The 22767-nt window shown below is 42.0% G+C and overlaps 1 protein-coding gene across 7 annotated transcripts in view; it reads left to right on the top strand.

Annotated features, from left to right (window-relative positions):
* The window catches only part of LOC118225360 (disco-interacting protein 2 homolog C-like), a 171071-nt gene extending 148888 nt beyond the window's left edge, over positions 1 to 22183 (top strand). For 4 of the 7 annotated variants that reach the window (XM_035413619.1, XM_035413620.1, XM_035413623.1 and 1 more), the window contains exons 31-39: positions 901 to 1069; positions 2728 to 2898; positions 3849 to 3878; positions 13393 to 13454; positions 16626 to 16683; positions 16996 to 17070; positions 17703 to 17877; positions 18442 to 18565; positions 19131 to 22183. In XM_035413619.1, coding sequence (XP_035269510.1) covers positions 901 to 1069; positions 2728 to 2898; positions 3849 to 3878; positions 13393 to 13454; positions 16626 to 16683; positions 16996 to 17070; positions 17703 to 17877; positions 18442 to 18565; positions 19131 to 19383 — 1117 coding nt within the window. In that variant the 3' untranslated portion in view covers positions 19384 to 22183. The remainder of the gene's footprint in view (positions 1 to 900; positions 1070 to 2727; positions 2899 to 3848; positions 3879 to 13392; positions 13455 to 16625; positions 16684 to 16995; positions 17071 to 17702; positions 17878 to 18441; positions 18566 to 19130) is intronic. The other 3 variants (XM_035413621.1, XM_035413622.1, XM_035413625.1) reach the window with 1 other exon arrangement.
* The last annotated feature ends 584 nt before the right edge of the window (positions 22184 to 22767 follow it).

The following is a 22767-nucleotide window of genomic DNA, read 5'->3' on the forward strand; positions in this document are numbered from 1 at the left end:
GTTTTAGTGTCAGCAGAGCCTTTCTCACGACAGTGGTGGAACAGCAAATGGGGGTACAGCATATTTAAAACAGCAGTATAAATTTGATTGGTGACTGAAGTACTGTACATTCATTTGGTGACAATCATAGCACCTGTGTTCAGTGTGTGGTTGTTGTGACCAATAGAACATGCTGAAACATGAATTGCTCTGATTACATAATGGATACACATGTATATACTGTATCATGGAAATAATTCCCAAAGCCAAATATAATTATAAAACAGAAAAGAAAAGGGCATAGGAGCCAGGGCTGACTGCGACAGGCTGCAACAGTATAAAAGGGTGTAAGCCAAGTTCTTGATTAAGACCTCTTCATTGAGATACCGTACCCAAATACCGAATCCAATATTCCTGTCAGTTTAACGGCAGGTAATTAATGTCACTGCCCCAGTATGGCTAGGAGACTTTCTCTATTCCCTTTTGTTTGATTAGAGCTACCATATGGTAGCAATATAAAAGTGCCTGGCTCCTGGAGACTGGAGATAATTTCTGCAGTTTTTCAATATGAATTTTCAAAAGCCTTTTAATCTTGCCAATGCACAAAATATCGCAAGGACATTTTAAGATAGATTGATGACATGAGATATATGTAAGGGATTCTACTTTTATGTGATGGGTGAAAGAAGAGGTCTCTACTTGATGTAACCCACTTATCCCAACTTATCATGACATGTTAGTTTAGAATGTACTTACACAGGGTTAACAAGCATCTCTCTTAAATTTTGTCCTCACTCTCTCTCTCTCTCGTGAAGTGTGTACTCTGGACAGTAGTGTGTACCATGAAGTCTCTCTCCCTCTTGTGTAGTGTCTACTCGGGACAGCAGTGTGTATCCTGACATCTCTCTTCCTTTTATAAAGTGTGTACTCAGGGCACCAGTCCATCCTGATCCCACCCTCGGAGCTAGAGGTGAACCCGGCGCTGTGGCTTCTGGCTGTCAGTCAGTACAGGGTGCGGGACACTTTCTGCTCCTACTCGGTCATGGAGCTCTGCACCAAGGGGCTGGGTCTGCAGACCGAATCACTCAAGGTACCGGAGTGCTTTGTAACTACACCTAACTCCTCTAACCTACACCCCCTAACTCCTTTAATCTACACCCTCTAACCCCTTTAACCTTCACCTCTTAACTCCTCTAACCTACACCTCCTAACTACTTAAACCTAAACACCCCCAAAGTCCTTTAGCTTACACCCCCTAACCCCTTTAACCTAAACACCCCCTAACACCTTTAACCTAAACACCCCCTAACCCCTTTAACCTAAACACCCCCTAACTCCTTTAAGCTACACCGCCTAACTCATTGAACCTACACCCCCTAACTGCTTTAAGCTATACCCCCTAACTCATTTAACCTATGCCCCATAAATTACGCTTATAAAGCTACTATTAGCTGCACTCATAATGGCCCACAACAGCAACAATAAGCCCACCCTTAAATTGTTTGAAGGTCACCCTTGAAAGTCACCCTTGAATATTGTTAAACTACACTCATCAAAACATTACGCTGCATCCCAATGCCCTCCTGTAAAATACATTAATATTTTCAAGATACCACCGTATGTGCAGAAATACCGATATGAGCAAAGGAGGAGGAATGCTGTTGTGAAACAATGCCATTTAAAAGCTGTTGCTTAAATGCCCTTGCGACGGCACTCTCTTTTAGTCACATGAACAGTTGCTTTTAGCTTTGAAGCAATAACTGTGAGTGTGTATATATATCACTTTAATGAAGTGGGACTTTAGCTGGGTAATTATTTACTGCAGTGGAGCTGTTGTAGAAAGGCTGTGAATTCCTTTGGGCAGACAGCTTTAAAAAGATCTTCATTGTGTTATACTAACTCCATTTAGATTTACCAGGGCTACAAAGAGCAAGGAATCAATGGGTGTTTTTCACACTCACCCTCCAGAGCTGGATGAAATGATCTCAAAATTTCTCTTTTCTTAAATCTCTTTGCCCACTTTGTCCTTGGTTAAAATCACCTGCATCTGTGGCTTCATTTTGACTGAAAGAGAACAAATTTTATTTATTTATTCATTTATTGTATATTGTCTCTCGTTTCTGTGCCCTTCACTTTGTTTGCAGCTGAAAGATTATTTAATTTTTCAGGTGAAATGCTGTTGTGGGCACAGCCACTGCACTTGCATCTGGTGTGTCCTAGATGCCTGAACAGATGTGCACACAGGGAAATTAGCACTCTTCGTGACCCTAATTAAAATCAAAGCAGCCTCTGTTATTTCTGATTCAAAAGACTTGGCCGACACATTTGTTTATTTCAAAGGCTGTTTTTCATATGTAGTCAACAAAGTTTCATCCATGGGGATATTTTACCAACACCAAAGCTATCAGTTGTGGGCCCCTTGTTGACTTCAGGTGACGAGCCTAGATGGGCTGAATGGCATGTTCTCCTCACCACTGCAGTCATCATTCTTATGATCATTGGTACATGCTCAGCTCCTCTTTGGCTAACAGAATCACAAGTAGGCTAACCTGGTAAACATGAGAAAAGGTAAGTGTGTAGACGTGCCGGTTTTAGAGATCCTTTAGTTGTACACCATTGTATATGGTGAAGGAAAATTTACTGTCCTAAATCCAAATGGTTGTGTTGACTGGGCATGCAGAGAAGTGTGAGACATTTTGGAGCCTGCCACTGTTTTCAGGCTCACACCGAGTTCTCTCTCTCCCACAGGCCCGAGGCCTGGACTTGTCCCGGGTCAGGACCTGCGTGGTGGTGGCAGAGGAGCGGCCCAGGATAGCCCTGACCCAGTCTTTCGCCAAACTCTTCAAGGACCTGGGGCTCCATCCCCGGGCTGTCAGCACCTCCTTTGGCTGCAGGGTCAACCTGGCCATCTGTTTGCAGGTCAGCCCCTCCCCCGTCATGTGTGTGTGTGTGCATGTCTGTCTGTGTGTGTGTGTGCGCATGTCTATCTGTGTGTGGGTGTATGTGTGAGCATAGTATATGAAAGCTAGTGTGTGTGTTTGACAGCTGGACTGTGTTTTTCCAAGCAGTCAGTTGGATTGCCAGATCAATGGCACCATACTCCTGCAGGGTGTGTTTTTCAGGAAAACCAAAATGCAAAGAACTGGCCGATCAGCATCAGGGAATGTGTGCTGTCTCAGTACAGACACTCTGCCTGTAGGTGTCACTGTTCAAACCCTCTCCCAAGTAGCAGGTTCACATCAAAATTTATGGATAGGTGGGCTTCAGTTACATCATCAGTTTTTATTTCACACTTTGATTTAAGTTCCTTCTCAAGGGCCTTTTATTTCATGTTTAATTGTTTCAGGATTTAAATTCCTTTGTGTGTGGAAGTGAGGGGTTTATTACTGGATGAGTGTGGTAATAAAATAGCAGCTTTTTTTTCTTTCTTTTTTTTACAAATGGTTCAGCGTGACAAAGCATTTGGATTGGACTGCTGATACCATGTTTAAAATGCAGGGAATACGATGTGAAGGAGCTACATTTCATAAAAGTAGAATCAGTCTCTAGGACAGAATAACTGCTGGAACTGCTGTGGCAGGTGTCTTTCTCAAATATGTTTTTACAACCGAGTTTGTTTGCATTTGATTTTAGCCATTTTGCCAAGAAAAAAGGCTGTATATAATTTTGCAGTCCATATTATTTTTGTGTTTTATTTTCTTTGCCATTTACGTATTTGACATTTTTTGTTTGTTTTGTTTTATTTTGTTTGTTGTTTTTTTCCTGCCTTTTTTGCATCCCCATCCTCATTTCTCATGCATACCCTTGTCTTGGCACCCCTGCCCTCCCCACCCCTTCCATTTTTTTCCATCCTGTTTCTGCTGCTGTAGCCACACAGGCTTGGGAAACCTCTCGAACAGGTAGGGTATTTCCCAGTTCCCCAATTAACCACTCCACCCCTCCAATGCTGACCTCCAGCCAAAGGGGGGAGCAGAGGGCACAAGCCTAGTACAGGACTTAGCCTAGCTCAGGTTTATTTAATGGTAAAAAAGGGTAACTACTGAATGCCGGTTTGGCTTCCAACACGTGTATACATTAAATCCCACCTTCTTTAAGCCTACTTTGATAGTGTCTGCCTGAGGGAAATCAAAAGCAAGGGGGGCTATAGGGACTCATAGCATGTGGGAGAGACTTAATTGGACACCTGTGATGTAATTAACAGTCCAATAGAGGGTATGCATTGACGTCACTTTCCCACCGGAATATGCCCCCTCAGTCAGGACTGAGTGGCAAAACATGCTGCCACATGGCTGCCTTTAGTATAGGAAACTGCAAAACCGGGAGTAAAACAAACGATTATCTGCTTAAATTAAAGGCAGTTGGACTCGACAGTGATCCTTACAACTTACCAAAGAACCAGTGGTCCATGGACATTCAACAAGAAATTGGAGCTATCTTTTTACAGACTGCTGTAAGCTAAAAAAAAAAAGAAGTGATGCATCGCTGCAATTCGCAGAAACAACTCGAATCCAGGCACCGAAACGTGGATTTGCGGTTGTTATTTTGTGTCAGGTATGTTGGATTTTGGGTAAAATCATACCTTAATAATTTATATGCTTGGCTAGCTAATACTATCTAACCATCCCCCCTTTGTTTGTAGAACACAAGGCTCATCATCATGGATGTTTTTTAATAAATGCTGACAAAAACTTTACAGTTACACAGAATATAAATGAAAGATGCTAAATATTTAATTGATGAGTAGTCAGTACAGTAGCCTGCATAACTTAAGGTATGATTTTACCCAAAAATCCAGCATACCTGACACAAAATGACAACCGCAAATCCACGTTTCGGTGCCTGGATTCCAGTTGTTTCTGCGAATTGCAGCGATCCATTTGCTTCTCTTTTCTTTAGCTTTCGGCAGTCTGTCAAAAAGATAGCTCCGATTTCTTGTAGAATCTATTTGTACAGTCAATCGCACAACAGCTCTTTCCCATTTTAGATGTGTTTTTTGTGTTTTCACGGCATTCAAGCTTAACGCTGTCACTCAGTAGTCTTTCTGCCACTCAGTGGGTGTAACCACAGTGACTTCCACCTACTGTGACGTCATGTGCATACCCTCTATAAAGAAGAGGAATGTAGAATTTGGCTCCTCACGGAAATCAAAATAAAAACCTTTTCTGTGCTGTATGGGCTGACTTTGCTGCGGCTTTAGACTGTAAGTTGTTGTACTAATTCAATCGCTCTGGATGAGAGCATCTGCTAAATTAATGTAACTTGATGTCATTTTAGTGTACATGTTTTCCTCTTCTGTTGAATTTGATGACTGACGCTGGACTGAAATATTGATCATCATCATATTTCACTTGAACTAAATTAATTAATTCCCTGTAACTATGAGTTGCTGGCCCCTATCTAAGGCTCCCTGTGTGATAACATGGTGTCCATTTAGTCTTTCCCCAGAGGGACGAGAGCTTGCTTGAATGTTCAGCTGGTATGCACCTGTGAGCAGGTTTGGGAACCACTACAATGTACTTGTTACCCTTAAACAAAATCAGAAATGAAGGTATTCAATTTAACTGACTGTGAATGCAGTAAGTATAGGGATATTTGTGAGATAAATTCACTGTAAGTGTGTCTGGACTTTGATGGTACTTTGTAAGTGCAGATGTGAGCGCTATGTAGCAGTAAGTGATAGCTCAAATGAAAGAGATAGAGAGAGAAATGGGAAGAAAGATGCTAATTATATTGGATAGTGGTATGATGTAGTTGTGAATTTTTGGGCTCAAACTATTTTGATGAAAATGGAAGAGCTTTGGTGTGGTAATCTTTAGCTCTGCTCCACAAGAACGGATCTACTTACAGTGCGATAATTTATCGTATATGTTTTGTTCCAGCAGTGGCTCCCAGTGCTTGGTGGTATACCTGTGTGTGGGTCACCAGTTTTTAGGGAGGCTCTCAGTGTATATGTTCTTGTATAACTCTGGTTAGTTATTCATGCATTTTGTGACTACATTGGTTTGCACAGAATGGTATGCTGAAACCTAATGTTTTCCTTGGCTACTATGGGGATTCCTCTATTTATGAAAGAAATGTATATATATATTAGTTGTTCCCATTATTTTAACACTAAAAGTTAAGAAATATTCATCAATATCTAAGCTGAGATAATGCATGTAAATCCTGCTTTTCTTTTACAAATGATAAGACAAGAATGTTCTTTCTGCAAGGCCCCTTCAGGGAATTCATTGAATAAGAGGATAGGTTGAATTGTTGAGGCGACTTGGAGAGCAAAGATGCAAAACTGTTTTGGGAATCCTAAATCCTGGGCAGAATTATTTGTGGACCTGATCAATCAGTTTAATTAGCTGTTTGTAGACCTCCAGCTGTAGTCCCATTAACATGCCCCTTTGGTTGGCTGTAGTTTTCTGTAGAGGTTTTTTTTTTTTTTTTTGTCGTTTCACTCCCCATTCTGTCCTGATGAGGGAGTCAGATCTGCACTTGTGGCTCAGGTGCTCTTCTTCTCTGGTGACTGGTTCGGCTGGCGCTGGGTATGTGTGATGTCATGGGGCAATGGCAGGGCTTGGTGCTTTTTTACTTGATTCTTGGGGAGGTTGTTCTATGCAATGCAAAAAAAAAATGTGTTTAAAATAACTGTGTTTGAATTTTAGGATTGTGGACTTGAGATTTATTTTCTTAATTTCTTTAAGGAGTTTAAAAGATTGCACTTTGTGCCATTATATTAAACCTAAGCGAGAAAAGCAGACATTTTGTGTTTGTGGAAAAAGCAGAGCCACTCCACTCACTCCAGTCTTAGAGTCCACAGGCTAGAGTCCACTCCAGTCTTAGAGTCCACAGGCTTCCAGTTGTCATTGGTGATTTAAGCCTCTCCACAACGCAGTGCTAGATTCCTCTGGTAGCACTCTGTGGACTGCGCTGTGGAAAATAGTCATTGGCTCATGGGTTAATTCGTCTGAGGAGCAGATCAGCTGAAGAGCAGAAGATAAGATTTTAAATTGAGTTTTGTCTCTCTAAGAGAACATGCATTCAGTGTAATATATGTTCAAAGTTCACTTTTCAACAGTCCACGTTTGCCATTTCATTATAACTTCAAGAGCAGAAGATCAGAGGTGTGACAATTAATAGTAAATAAACTAAAACTTTCAAGTGCTTTAAAATAAAAACTTTCAAGTGCTTCAGTTACACAGGGCATCAGGGTGGATTAAACAGTTGTGATTTTGAAAGGCTTTTGAATTAGTGTTTCCAAATTGGGGATTAAAGAAAAAGTGGGTGAGTATTTTTGAACATTGCTAAAGTTCAGTGCCCATTTCTGAAGTGATAGCTTACAATTTATGACCTTATATTGATTTTTGTCATCTAATTTTAGTGGTTGCATATAGCAGTCTTACATTGGGCTTACATAGCAAAATGTGCTTTTAATTATGTGTTAATTATGACTGAACAAACAGAAATGTCAAAACTCCTGAAAATCTCATGCTTTTAAAATATTTACATTGTTGGCACTGGCCTGGTCTGGATTCAGTACCAGACCGTGGGTTCCAGCCATGGACTGAAACAGTGCCTTAACAGGATGAGCCAGCCAGCAGCCCTACATTCAGACCATTTTAATGTTGTATTTTCTTCTCTGTTATAAAGCATTTGATAGAGAACTGAGAGAGTGAACAAAGTAATGGAACTTTAACTTAACAGCACATGTTCAGTCAGTATTCATTACATTCATTACATTCATTTAGCAGACGCTTTTATCCAAAGCGACGTACAAAAAGTGCATTTTCATGATCGTAGACAACTGCTGAACACGGGTTCAGTAGCAACAGATACAATAATAAGTGCTGATCTGTTTTATTTGTACCTGTGTGTCTGGTTACTGTACATTTTGTTAATTTACCTTCCCTTTGTTTGTGGTAACTCTATTTGGTAAACACAGCTGTGGACTCTCACCTCACATCCTGTAAATATATTAAGATAAAATGATTGAATTACATTATCAAAATTAAATTACAATCACTTTGCAGCTACTCTTTTCCTGAGCAACAAAGAGACAACTTGTATCCTACAGCACAGTCCATTTTTTAAGGTCAAATTCATTCCCAAAGAAAAACTAATTGCTCATGGCGTTATGATTATTTGGCAGATGTCCTTATCCAGAAAGACTTAGAAAAGTGGACAGCATCAGAAAAAGTCACAAAAGCCAACGTATAATCAACTAGAATGGCACACAGAGAGATGTCTATACTTGCATGTGAGAGAGCAAAGCCTTGGGTAAAATCTGCAGGTGCTGCATCCCCATCTGGATGCCCTTACAAGTAAATATAGGCTAAAACTAGGTTCGTTTTCAGTGCAGTGCCACCTGCAGAAAAGATTAAATAGAGAAAACAGTAAATGAGGAGAACTGAATTGGGTGGTATGAATTGTTTATTTCCTAAATATTAATGGAAATCCAAACATCCATCCATCCATCCATCCATTCATTCTCTAAACTGCTTAATCCAGGGTTGCGGTGGCAAAGGGGCAAGCAGAGCAGCCCAGGCGTCCCTCTCCCCAGCAACTTCCACTAACTCATCCTGGTGGATCCCAAGGCTATCCCAGGCTAGCCTTTGATTATAATCCCTCCAGGTCTACCCCTGGGTCTCCTCCCCGGTGGCTGAGCCCAGAACACCTCCAGAGGGGGGTGCCCAGGCATCCTTACCCGAACCACCTCAGCTGACTCTTTTCAATGCGGAGGAGCAGCGGTTCTACTCTGAGGTCCTCCCGGATAGCTGAGCTCCTCACCCTATCAAGGAGAGTAAGCCCTACCACCCTACAGAGAAACCCCATTTTGGCCGCTTGTATTCACGATCTCACTCTTTCGGTCACTACCCATAGCTCATGACCATAGGTGAGAGTAGGGAGGAAGATCGAGTGGTAAATTTAGAGCTTTGCCTTTCGGCTTAGTTGTTCTTCACCACCACTGTCTGATACAATGCCCGCATTACTGCAGCTGCTGCACCTAGATGGCTGTCGATCTCTGAATCCCTTTTTCCCTCACTCGTGAATGAGACCCCAAGATACTTGAACTCCTCCACCTGGGGCAGTTGCTCCTCCCTTCCTTGAAGAGGGCAAACCATCTTTTTCTGGGGGAGGACCATAGCCACAGACTTGACCTGGAGGTGCTGATCCTCATCCCGACCACATCACACTAGCTGCAAACCGCTCTAGTGTGCATCGAAGGTCACAGTATGATGAGGCTAAGAGAACGACGTCATCTGCAAACAGCAGAGATGCCACTCCATTGTCCCCAAACTGGACACACTCCATACCTAGGCTGCGCCTTGAAATCCTGTCCATGAATATCACGAACAGGAGAAGAGACAAAGTGCACCCTTGGCAGAGTCCGACACCCACTCTGAACAAGCTTGACTTAATGCCGAGAATGTGAACACAGCTTTCGCTCCGAGTATACAGGGACTGAATGGCACGCAACAGCGACCCCAGCACCCTATACTCCCGCAGCACCTCCCACAAGCTACCCCAGGGAACACGGTCATATACCTACTCCAAATCAACAAAATACATGGATAAGCAAACTCTGAATCTGAGGTTCAACTATCGGCCGAAGCCTCCTTTCCAGCACCTTGGCATAGGAGTGTGATTCCCCGATAATTGGAACACACCCTCTGGTCCCCTTTCTTAAAAATGGGGACCACCACCCCGGTCTGCCACTCCTGTTCCCGACTTCCACGTGACATTGAGGATTTGTGTCAGCCAAGACACACCACCAACATCCAGAGCCTTCAACGTTTCTGGACGAATCTCATCCATCTCTTCCACTGAGGAGCTCTCCAACTACCCCAGTGACTTCTGCCACAGAGATGGACTCTAACCCCCCTGGATTGCTCCAGCTCGCCTCCAAAAAGGAGGTTGTGTCTGTCGGATTCAGGAGGTCCTCAAAGTGTTCCTTCCACTTTTCGACAATATCCCCAGTTGAAGTCAGAGTTTCACCATTCCTACTGACAACAGCCTGAACGGTGTTCCGCTTTCCCCTTCTGAGGTGCCAAATGGTTTTCCAGAACCACTTTGGGGTCGACCAAAAGTCCTTCTCTAAGGCCTCTCCAAACTTCTCCCTTGCCCTGGCTTTTGCTTCTGCCACTGCCGCAGCTGCTGCCTTTCTCACCTGTCGGTACCTGTCTGCTGAATCAGACGTTCCCAGAGCCAGCCAAGCCTGGAATGCCTCTTTCTTCATTTTGACAGCCTCCGTCACCACTGAAGTCCACCAACGGGTCCTTGGGTTGCCGCCAGGACATGCACCGACCAGCTTTTGACACCAACCTCTAGCAGCAGCTTCCACAATAGAGGTTTTGAACAGGGTCCATTCAGACTCCATGTCCCCAACCTCCTCCGGGATACAGGAAAAGCTCTCTCGGAGGTAAGAGTTGAAATCATTGCCAATGTGAGCATTGAAGTCTTCAAGTAGGACAATGGAGTCAGTAGGTGGGGCCTTGTCCAGCACCCCTCCCACATTCTCCAAGAAGGCTGAATACTTTGAACTGCTATTAGGTGCATAAGCACAAATAACAGTCAAAGTTTTCCTCTCTGCCACATGCAGATGGGCATTGCACCGACTCCTACCCTGAACCTTGTGGGTGGTGGGTCGGTTTTCTCACGTAGTCTTTTCGGGCTGGCCTGGCCGAGATACATGGGCTGCCCGGCCACCAGGCACTCGCCTGTGGACACCACCCCCAGGCCTGGCTCCAGGGATAGATCCCAGTAACCCTATTCCGGACAGGGTAAACTTAGTTTTGTATTTGTTCGCTATAGTTAGGGGTTGATTGGATCTTGTTCGTCTGGGTCCTCACCCCAGACCTGTTCGCCTTGTGAGACCGTACTGGGGGACATGTAATGTATCTCATCTTGATTCTAGGCTTTTGTTTGCCTTTGGAGTCTGTTATTGGCATTTGTCAACATTCCAAACCTTAGACTTACTGTAATCAACTGTATTAAGAAGAAAGAGAGCATTGGTGAGCTCAGTAATCGCCAAGGGCCTGGTAGGGTAAGAAGACCTCTACAGTTGATGACAAAAGAATTCTCACTATAATGAAGAAGAACCCATAAGAGCAAAGTGTGGCGGCCAAAGTGAACTTCCCAAGATCCAAAGCACCCCTCTTATCTGTGAAACATGGTGGTGGGGGCGCTATGGTTTACGCATGTATGGCTGCTACAGGTACTGGCTCACTTGTGTTCATTGATGATGTAACTGCTGATAACAGCAGCAGAATGAAATCTGAAGTAGAAGCATCTTATCTGCTCAAGTTTGAGCAAATGCCTCCAAACTCATTGGATGGCCCTTCATCCTACAGTAAGACAATGATCCCAAATATACTGCTGAAACAACAATGGACTTTTTCAAATACAAAAACAGTAAGATTCTTGACAAAGTCATTCACCCAATCTGAGTCCAATTGGACATGCATTCTGTACCACATAGAGATTCCTAGAAAATGAAGAGGTCAACACAGTGGTGCCCTCCAGACTGAGTGGAACGCCAAGCAAGGTGGAGGAATTAGCCAAGAAGTATAGCATCTCAGTTTCAGTCAAGTTGAGCTTCAGGCAATGGTTCCCCATCTAGCTCATGTCATGGAACAGTGCACTGAAGGGAGGGAAAGAGAGAATAGGTGTGTTTATAAGCAGTGATAAGACCATTGGGGAGATCACAGAACCAAGAGTCTTGGAAAGAGAAAGAAGAGGAGAGGTCCAAGGATCAAACCCTGGGGGACTCCTATAGAGAGGTTTTGAGGTGTCAACTGCATACCCTCAACCTGGAAAAAAAGAAAAAAGAACATCAGCAATCCTTTTAAGAATTGGGCCACAGATCCCAAACTTAGTCAGGGAAGACTGGAGGAGCTGGTGGTAAATTGAGTCAGGTGCTGCAGAGAACTCTCTAAAGATCAGAATGGGAGTGAAAAGCCTCCTTTGCAGAGTGGAGCTCCTCAATGACTGCAAAGAGGGCTGTCTATTGAATATCCACCCTTGAGAGGTGTTTGAAAACACCATATTCAAAAAGGTCTTGAGGGAAAAAAAGAGACAGGACTGTGGTAAGAGATTAATAATCATAATTTTATATACAACAGTCAAACCAAAGAGCTCTTGTCGGTGACACAAGGAAATGGAAACATGAATCAATGTAATGTTTAGATACTTAAGGAATTTTAGCCAAATTCTCATTGTTAAAACATCCAAGTGGTCAAAAATCACTACTGCTTGTATGTTAACTTGTTTATATATTTAACTGTATTTCCTCCCAGGGCTGTATACTTGTGTACACAGTACACGATTCTGCCTATATACTTTATAAAGCAGTGATGCCCAATAATGTGCCATGGAGGTGCGAGAGTATGCAGGTTCTTATTCCAACCAATCAGTTCACCTCCCGATTTTGCAAATTAACACACCTTTGAGGGAACAAATTAGGGAAATCAGCTGGTAAAGTGATTGATTGGAATGAAACCTCCATACTCTTGGCCCTCCGTGGCACATGATTGGGCGCCACTGCTATAAAGTTCGTGTTTTTTGTTTGGGTGGGGGGGATAACCATTCTGTAGTTTTATGTTTTAGGAACTGGACTATCAATGAGCAAGCTATTTAGAATTATCAAAAAAGAAAACTAAGCAGTATAGTCTGCCGGAAAAGTGTGCCTTTCCAGATAGAAACTAGTCTTTGGTCTGCAGAATCTGAGTCTGAGTGCACTCCTGATTCTAGTGGCCTTGGCTCTACTGATTCCAGGAGAGCATTGTGAAGGCCACTGCTACTCTGAGCGCATCAGCAGCTCAAACCCCCACCCCTACTGCCTCACATGTTGTATTTCTGTGATTGTGAATTTTCCTCTTCCATTAAAATGTCTATGTGAAGGCACACTTGGTTCTGGTGTAGTCAAACCGTTATTGTCTTTTGTTTCTGTTTGTTTATCGTACAGTGTTTCCAGCTTCACATCTGTAGATTTGTTATACACCCCAGCAGAATTTTATTTTTTCTAATGGGACCTGTGTGCCTTGAAGATGGATAGTTTGGTATCTCCTTGAGTCCTCTTATTCACACACAGTCCCTGTTTGGAGGATAGATCTAGTGATGGGAGACTGAGGCTTTGTACAAAACTACCATGTCTTATCACCAGCTGACTTATTTTAACCAATTGTATTTTTTACCTGTGGACATCAAAGTCGTTGGACAGGTTCATGTAGTATGAGTCAGTGATTGGCCGTCTGCAGTACAATAGCTCCACCCATTGGGGTTTCTCGAAGGACAAAGCATTGACAAGCATCAGTATGCCTGAGAGTGATGAAGCTCCCATTTTGACTAGCGAGGCAGTATTCTGTGCTCTCAAACTTGTGCTAACTCATGCCATGTTGTGCTTACTGTGGAATATCATGCTTTCAGGGCACATCTGGACCTGACCCAACCACTGTATATGTGGACATGAGTGCCCTGAGACACGACAGGTGAGTAAAAACCGTCAGTCAATTCAAAGGTGAACAATTTCAATGTACCCAAACCATAGAGAAGTGAATTTCTTTCTGTATCAGTCTGTACCCTGGTGGGTAAGAGCTATCAGTGAATCCAAAAAAACAGTGAATGATACCTGTCAGTCTGTACAAATCACAGATAAGTACTGCCCATCAATCAAAATCACACTTGAATGCAGTCAATCCAGTCAAACTACAGGTAAGTGCTGTGAATCAGTTCAAAGCACAGAAGATGGAATGCTGATTGTGCTGGACAGAGGATAAAACTACATATATCAGTGAAGCTCAAAAATAGGTTAAACAGCGGACTGCCTGGAAAAAAAACAACACGGTTTGTACATCACACCATTTTAATATTCAGGATCACTGCTGTGACTCCAAGCATGGAAAACATGAGCTCTGATGGCAGTGGCAATGGGGAAACCATAGCCACAGAAAAATGCGTTGTGGAATACAAATCCCTGATTCACTTAGATTTAACTTACTCATTCTGCTTACTTCCCAGGTGGCATTGAGTTATTCTCAGAAATGAGTAAGTGAGTAAATGGGGGTCTTCATGTGCAGTCCTTCTGCTCTCTTGTTTTTAAGGTCAACAGACAGTTCATTAATCCTGTATGCGGTACATTGAGAACTGATAATATGAGTATTTTTGCTGTTCCAGTTTTTTCCATTCCTTTATTCCAGTATTGCTTTTTGTGTGCATGCTGTTTGGAGGGTGTGTTCCTGATTCTCCATTAGACTACAGGCAGCATTTGAATCCCAGCTGTGAGATTTTTAGTGGGCTTTTACAGGAAAAGCTGGAAGGTTGCTTGTTAATTAGAATGAGGCACTACTGTTGCATTCTTGGGAAGAGCATTTAACCTAAACCTATACAGACCCTCTCACCAAATTACATTTCTAAAAATTTTTGCATGTGGAATGTGATTTTGTTGGGTTGCAAATACTTTTTTAAAGTCTTGACCTGTGGAGGGGAAAGTACAAGCCTGATCAGGACATATTTATCACGTAGCTGGAGCATTGTGGATGGTTTGGGGGTGGTAATGAAATAAATATGGTAAGAACATTGCAACAACCACAACCTTGCATGACCTCCCTGCAACACTGTAAATCTTAACAACAACATTTTGCGCTAACTGGGAGTAAACCAGTAATATGTATAAAATTCAGGGGCTCTAATGTGAAGGTCACACAAGTCATTATCTGGATAGCGCGGCCCATGCTAAATTGGAGCTTTTGATTCTCTTCAGTCTTTTAGGTAGGTATGCCTGTTCTCTGTGTGCTGTGTGTCATGGTTAATGATTTGTTGCAGTAGGTCAGTGGTTTGGGGGCTGTTGGCATATTGTCTGGCCATTAATTTCATTAATTTGGCAGAAATTATGTGGAAGTGGGAATCGATCTGGGAATTCTGCCTGAGTCTTCCCTTTGGACACTCCTACTGAGCCAGTCCTACTGAGAGCTAAGGAGCTCCTCTTCAGTGAGAACCCCAGGCAGGTCCATTCACACTGATCTTGCTCTGAAACATCTAGATTCAGTAAAGTACATTTAGACTTAAGTTTTGTATTCAGTCAAACATGCCTTAAAATTCTGAGGCCGAAAAATGCAAGAGAAGGTTGTGTGCCTGAGAATTGTGGTGCCTTTTGCTGGAGGTAGGAGCTTTTATAGAGAGGTGAAGCTTTGCAAAGAATTTGTTTGCCTCTTTCCAACCACAATCATCGCTGTTTAATAAAATACAGTTAAAGAAGTTCAAAAATAATTTAGTGAATGAAGGAATATCATCATATTTGATTCATGTAGCATTTTTGGAATAAAGCTATTAAATTATGTAGTCTTTTAATGTTTTGTCTTTAACATTTTGAGGTGTTGGTATGTATTAAATTGTTTTTTGCATTAGCAAAGAGAAGTGAAACGAATAGTGGTGAGTCATATTTTTTTCAGAGTAAAAGCTATTTTGGCTGCTATTAGTTTAATTAATCATACAAATGTATTCCATACAATAAATGAATAGCTCAGCAGGTACTTGGTGGTACTCTGATATGTTGAATGATGATTAAGGAGCATTTTCAGCAGGCATACATGTACAGGGTTCCCACTCGTCCTGGAAAACTTTGAAAACCTGGAAATTTATCGACTAGTTTTCCAAGTCATGGAAAACACCTGGAAAATGAGAAAATGTACAAAATGTCCTGGAAATATTTGTGAGGTCCTGGAAAATTGTAGGCTAGGCTACAAGTCAAGCTATTAAGCAGTATATTTAGAGCTGAGATTTTTTATGTATTTTTTCTGTATTTTCTCTGCTTTTCTCATTTTTATTAGCTGCTGAGATTACACAGTAGCACAAAGTTTTGAATGGTTATGGTACTTGCACATTGCACCCCCGCCCCCCCACCCTCCACCCCCCCAGTCCACAACCGGCTTTGGCCTACCATTGTCCATGTTTCATGTCTGTAAGTCTAAGTCATGGAAATTGTCCTTGAAAAGTCCTGGATGATTTTCTAAAATGAGTGGGAACCTTGATGTAGTTCATGGTCTGTAGCTTGCGAGTTGTTAAAACGGAGTGCATATGCTTCATGAAGATGAAGCGTATTCCTCACCCAAAAGTTGCTTCATTCTGACTTGCATTCATTCTGAATGTATTCAAACAAAACCGAAAATGAAACAAAATGAAACACAACCAGTGATGTCAATTATTTGATGAAGACTAATTTTCATTGGCACAAACTTCTGACTGTATTTCAGTATGCTGGGAAAAGTAGATTTTATTGAGATAAGGCGTCTGGTTAATCCAGAGGGTTCGACTGAATTACCCTCACACAGTCTAAGCATGTTTGATTGAATGTCTCTATGGATGTCACTGAATGTCCCCGTCTCAAATTGTTTTGAGAATGAGATCGGTCTGTGGACAGTTACCATAAGAGCAGTGACAGTTTCAGAGAGGTAAAGGGTTTAATTGCTGAAGCTGAGAGCCGAACCCTGCTCTTCCCTGCTCTTCACATCTTTAAAAGGCTAGACCCCCATAAACGAAGCTGAAATGTACCGTTACCAAGCTACTTCCAGCAACATTGCCCTGCCTGACAGATATGATAGCTGCAGTATTAATGTCCAGTAATGATGTCCCTGCATTGAGCTGCGTGCTTCCTTTGGCTCCAGGGTTCGGTTGGTGGAGCGGGGGTCCCCTCACAGTCTACCCCTCATGGAGTCAGGAAAGGTGAGTCTGAACCTCTGGCAGATGGAGAGCACTTGTACAGAACCCATAACTTTTAAGGGGAACTGAATTCTATGCAAAATTGTCAAAATCGCACCCTTCTTTCCATGCAGTTAAAAATATTTTTTATTTGAAAATCACCTACATGTTTCAGCAGTACACCCTGATGAAGGCGGTAAAACATTGTTGGTGATACTACAGTAACTGTATGGAGAGAAGTGCGCAGTTTTTTCGCTTTGATTAATGGACCTTTTAGTACCTTTTTTGGGGTCTGTGTTCTTACTACATTTTTCTGTTTTACGGTGTCACTCACAGATTTTACCCGGCGTCAGAATCATCATCGCCAACCCTGAAACCAAGGGTCCTCTGGGAGACTCGCACCTGGGAGAGGTGGGCTTATAGATTACACAGTGCTGTTACACATTCAGCAGCCAGGGCAACTATTTACACATGAGCTATATATGTACACATTCCCATATTATTAAATGCTACATTCAAGGAATCGTGTTAGATTATTGTTGAAATCGAAAAATGCAATATTGCTACGGTATAAAAATCATCTTGAATAATGATTAAAAATTAGGAAAATGGGCTTGATGCTCCTCTGCAGTATGCCTCAGTCAGCTGTCTTTGTCCCTGTCGCCTCTTGCACTTTCTCAGGAGGTAGGCAGGCCCCCCAAAAAGCTGTGTTGCCCTTGGCAACCAACAACAGTAATAAAATAAAAAGAAACATGACCTCCTCCTGCACATGGGTTTGTAGTTCTTCACACATACAAACCATTATGATTAAAAATAAAAGTGCAGGATCATCTAGCATTGCTAGCATGAGGAATGCTTGTAATTTCATGACAGGTTTTTTAAGAAATGTAATGCAACAGAAACTGAATTTAGGGTGGGGTTTTGGCCAAGTAAGCATACTGTGTGTTGTTATGCTGGAAAATGTCTTGCATTGCATCTTAAAAATAGTAAATCTCTCCTCCATACAACACCCCCTCCCCCACCCCCACCACAAACACACACAGATCTGGGTCCACAGTGGCCACAACGCCAGTGGCTACTTCACCATCTATGGTGACGAGTCACTGCAGTCGGATCACTTCAACTCGCGACTCAGTTTTGGGGACACCCAGACTATCTGGGCCCGCACCGGGTACCTGGGCTTCCTCCGGAGGACAGAGCTCACAGATGCCTGCGGAGGTGAGTTCAGAAGGGGGGGGGGGGGGGGGGGGGGGGGGCTTTCACCCAGAGCCACTTAAAATGTTAAGAGAACGTAAGTGCATCCAGGGGTTATAGGGCTGGAGCTTACAAACATAAGGCTAAGAAACATTCCCAGACTATCAAGTTGAAGTGCAGCATCAGTAAAGCACCACATGTAAAGCTAACTTTAGCCAAGCTAAAAATGTGGTCCAAGTCGTAGATACTAACCTCCCTATAATTCCATAAAGCATGCCATAACTGCCCTAAAGCAAGATGACACTGGTAGGAATAGGTAGGGACCCAAGATGCAGCTGAAATAGCCAGTGATTCTTGCTGCCCTGCCCTCAGTGGGTTTAATTCACCACTGTGCAGCCAGCACACACAAGTTATCCAGGGTGCTCAGAACACAAGGAGTCATGCAGAAAACAAGAGAAGTTATCCCCTGAAGAGTTCACAAAACCACCGACCCAACCAAACGTAAAAAAAAAAGCCATGGCACACAATGGGGCTCCCAGGACCCCGGGCTTTAGATTGCGGTTGACGCCCTGCTGCATGTTTCTCCAGAGAGGCACGATGCCCTTTACGTGGTGGGTGCACTGGATGAGGCCATGGAGCTGCGGGGCATGAGGTACCATCCAATCGACATCGAGACCTCGGTGATCAGGACCCACAAGAGCATCACAGAATGGTGCGTGCTGTGCGTCTGCCCTCTGGCGCCAGGCCAGAATGTTTTCCAATGTGGCACAGCACAAAGCACGCACACAAGAACATTACAATGCGCACAGGCCATTGAGACCATCCAGGCTTGTTATTTATACAGTATATACCTAATACCTGGAGAGTATCCAGCGCTTTGTCATGCTTTAATGGCCCAGTGCTAGATATTCTCCTGATATCTGATAAAACGATGACCCAGCTAGACTGAAATGAGAATGTGAAACAGCTACAAATGCATCAGTCAAGCCGGGGTTTCTCCTTTGAAATCACAGAGAAGTGCATTTTGACCGTGCCACAAAATTAAATGAATAAAGTTTTCCAAAAACAAAACAGGTCGATAAATTCACTGCTTTCAAGAAAATATATTTTAATTAAAATTTTTCCCTGGACATACCTGACCTTTCATTGGCCTACACATATATTGTTCTTTTTCTAGCATTGCCCCCTTTTTTGCCACCTAGTGTGGAAAAGAAAATGAGCGCATGCATATAAACGTGTGCTGGGCTCTTACAGGCCTCTTTGGTCTTCTGTTACAGCGCAGTGTTTACTTGGACCAACCTGCTTGTGGTGGTGGTGGAGCTGGACGGCTCGGAGCAGGAAGCCCTGGACCTGGTTCCCTTGGTAACCAATGTGGTCCTAGAGGAGCACTACCTGATCGTGGGGGTGGTGGTAGTGGTGGACATCGGGGTCATCCCCATCAACTCGCGCGGGGAGAAGCAGAGGATGCACTTACGGGATGGATTCCTGGCCGACCAGCTCGACCCCATTTACGTGGCCTATAACATGTAGCCCCCCTCCCCCCGTCCCACTTGGCCCCGCCCACCCTCCTAATGGCCTCTCAAAGGACCGCACTGCACTGTACTGTGTGTATGTAGAGCAAAAAAAAAAGTCCAAAATACAGGATGCACACAGAAAGAAAACGAAAGAAGAACAAGAAAGCTGAGAGATTACTGCGTGTGTGTGTGTGTGTGTGTGTGCGTGTGTGTGTGTCAGTGCTACTTCGGGAACTGCACCGATATTGGCAAGGAGAATTCACTTTTACCTGAGGTCAGTGGAAGCCGGCCGCTGCTTTCCTTAATTGCAGGGGCTTGGTTGGAGTCCGCTCTACCACCTGCTTCTCGCTTTGGAAATGTATTTTATAACAAGTGTGGTTCTATATTTTCATCTTTATGTGTGCTGAAGTTGCTTTGTTTTTTTTTGTTTTGTTTTTAATAATCCACCCTCTAAGAGGCCAGGGTATTTTTTTATATTTACATAACTGTGGCAAATTGTACTTTACGTTGTTTACTGTTTGCTGTTTTTGTTGGAATACAATGTAAGTGAATCAGCGGCGTAGGGCACCCCTTGCCCTGCGTTCGTAAAAGGCTGATGGGAGGTACGAAATACTGATGGTGGGAGTGTGAGGTTTCTCGGAACCTGTAGCATGTCAGCTGTGCTGTCACCCATTACCTATATGAACTAATAGTTCCTTCCCTTCGAAAAATACTTTTCTTGTAATCACAAAAGCAGTTGATAAGTTGCAAAGCCTCCCTTCCCCATCACTGAAAAAAATTGATTGGCTGCCAATTTAGCTGTTAGTGATCACTGCTCATTAGGAAGAGATGACTCCCTTGATGTACGTTAAACAAAAGTCAACAAACGTCTTTACTTTTCATGTGCTCAGTAAGGCTGTTCCAAGAAAGTATAACACTACCTTTCTTCATGCCATGTAATTATGTACAAAAGCTTTTTTTGTTTTTTATTTATTTTGTTCTGTTCAGAAATATATGAGAGAAGACATTTGCAAATGTTTCACTCTTTAAAAATTTGCTAATATAAAATATTGTAATTATCTTGGGTGAATAGGATCACTACAAGTTTATAAAAACTATAAATATATAAATACATAGATATATATATAAATATATATAAAAAAAAGACCTAGGATTCACCATTGAAATGTTTTAGATATGCAGTACTTCTTACATGCATGGGGTGTGTTGTAGATGAAAACAGATGTGAAGTGCATTGTTTGAAGTTGCACTCCCAGTGGAAGATCTTCAAAAGCACCCATAATATAAAATCCACTGACGGAAAAGGCATATACACTGGAGGGGAGGAAAAAGGCTAATCAAGAAATAATATAAAACAGTCTTAAGCCTAAATAATTGACTATTTCAGTCTGGAGCTTTTATCATGACTGCTATTTGTCTGGAAAGGACAGGCTTACTGTCCTTAGTGTATCACTAAGAATCATTAACATACGTGCAAAATTTTAGTTAGTGTTGTTCAAGACGTTTTTCGACGGCTTACAAAAACCCTATAAAAATAACAGGAGCTGCTGTCCTCTTCATTATTGTTACAATATGTACAACTTGATTTGAATTTTAAAAAAAGAATTTATTTTAGGGTTTTATTGCCACAAGGCACTTGTTCTCTAAACATGCGACAGTTGAGAGAACAATGGATGGCTGATTTGCTGGTCACACAGCACCGGTTTTCCTTACCGGAGTTCATAATTACATGCATATGCCAGTAACCATGACAATACCAATGAAGAACTGTGTTTAATTGTACAATATACTTAAAATTTTATAGTGCATAATGTTTGGCATATTATGTAAGTATTGAGTCTTGAGGTTTTTCTCAATCCATTTTTACATATTTGCTTAGTGCTAAAGTACTGTTTGAAAGGTTGATGATTAAAGATATATTATTGGTAGCATTTATGAATTCGGCAGATGCCTTTATTGCCACTTATAAGGCATTAATAGAAGCAGTGTAGAATACTGTACAAACGGCAAGTAAAGTCCCCCCTACCCCCAACACATGTCCTCCAGTGGATTTTTTATTTTATTTTTTTGCTTTGATTTTTGACAGGACAATTTAACATGTCTGCTGTGCATTAGGGGGCACATGTGTGACCATTTCATTTAGAATAGCCCAAAGAACAGAAAACCACATGGAAGCTTTTTTAGATGAAAAACCACAGACTCAGACCTCAAAACATTGCATCCAGTTGGCCTTGAGGACAATGTTGACAGAACCCATGAGCATGCTCATTTTTGTGAGTGCCTCACCCTCCAGGAAAAAACTCAACAGCGATAAAAAATGAATTAAATATTATATATAAAAAGATTTTCACTACTCAATCTACACAGTTAAATATATCATAAATAAATCATCACAGTTGGCTCAAACACATTGTTTGAAATCAAACAATCAGTGCAACCCACAGGTCACTTTTATTTTTTCCATCTGAAATCGAGCATGTGCTTTTGCTTTTCTTATAATGAAGCAGAATGGAGGAGCCCAAGGGTGTGTCTATGTACACAGGGGAGTACAATACCTGAACAGTGGAGCACCAGTGTGGGCAGGTCAGACAGATTTACAGTGATGCACCTGTATTGTGAAAGATTCAAATGGTTCTTTTTTTATCAACCTAATGTTTATTTATGGGAACTGGTTTACAAGGTGTTTTAGTGACGACAATTTTTTTTCTTGTTTTTTTAAAGAGGAAAAAAGTCTTACAAGTCTGTGTTTGGATGATTTGATGATAATAATGATGTCATTCCCAAATAAAAGAAAGATTTTCCTTTTTAAAGAAAAACTGTGCACATAATTTTTAGACATTTCTATGACGTGATTTCCATCTTTCAGTTGGAAACGATAGGCCTCTTGTAAGAGTGTCTGCATGGCGTCTGTAAATATTGTTGGTTACTGAAAAAAAATTTGTATGGTTCAGGTGTGTTTGAAACTTCTGTTTTTGTACATAATTAAAGGTATTTAAAAAAGAACATTTCATAGGAGCCTGTTTGGCCCACAGATGTGCTGCCTGAATTCACACAAATTCACCCATGGTGCAATAAATTTTTCACATGGGAAAATAAGCAAACAAAAAACACCATTTGATAAATGAGAAAACTGCTGACCAACAGATTCGCCAAAAAAGCCATTTAACCCCAAAACAAATCTCAATGCTTAACCTTAAAACCAAACCTAACCCCGGTCCAAACCAAAACCATTTACCACATCCAACAACAGTGATAAGTAATATGATCTGTAATTTAGTGAGTTTTTCTACTCCAAATTCCAAAAGTGGGATAGGGCTAATGATGATAGTTGGTTGTTGTTTCGCTAGTATTCTTGAAATATTTAGACAACTTTTTGAGAATATTCCAGTTGGATTGAGAT

This window comes from Anguilla anguilla, chromosome 4 (genome assembly GCF_013347855.1).
Source record: "Anguilla anguilla isolate fAngAng1 chromosome 4, fAngAng1.pri, whole genome shotgun sequence".
NCBI lineage: Eukaryota > Metazoa > Chordata > Actinopteri > Anguilliformes > Anguillidae > Anguilla > Anguilla anguilla.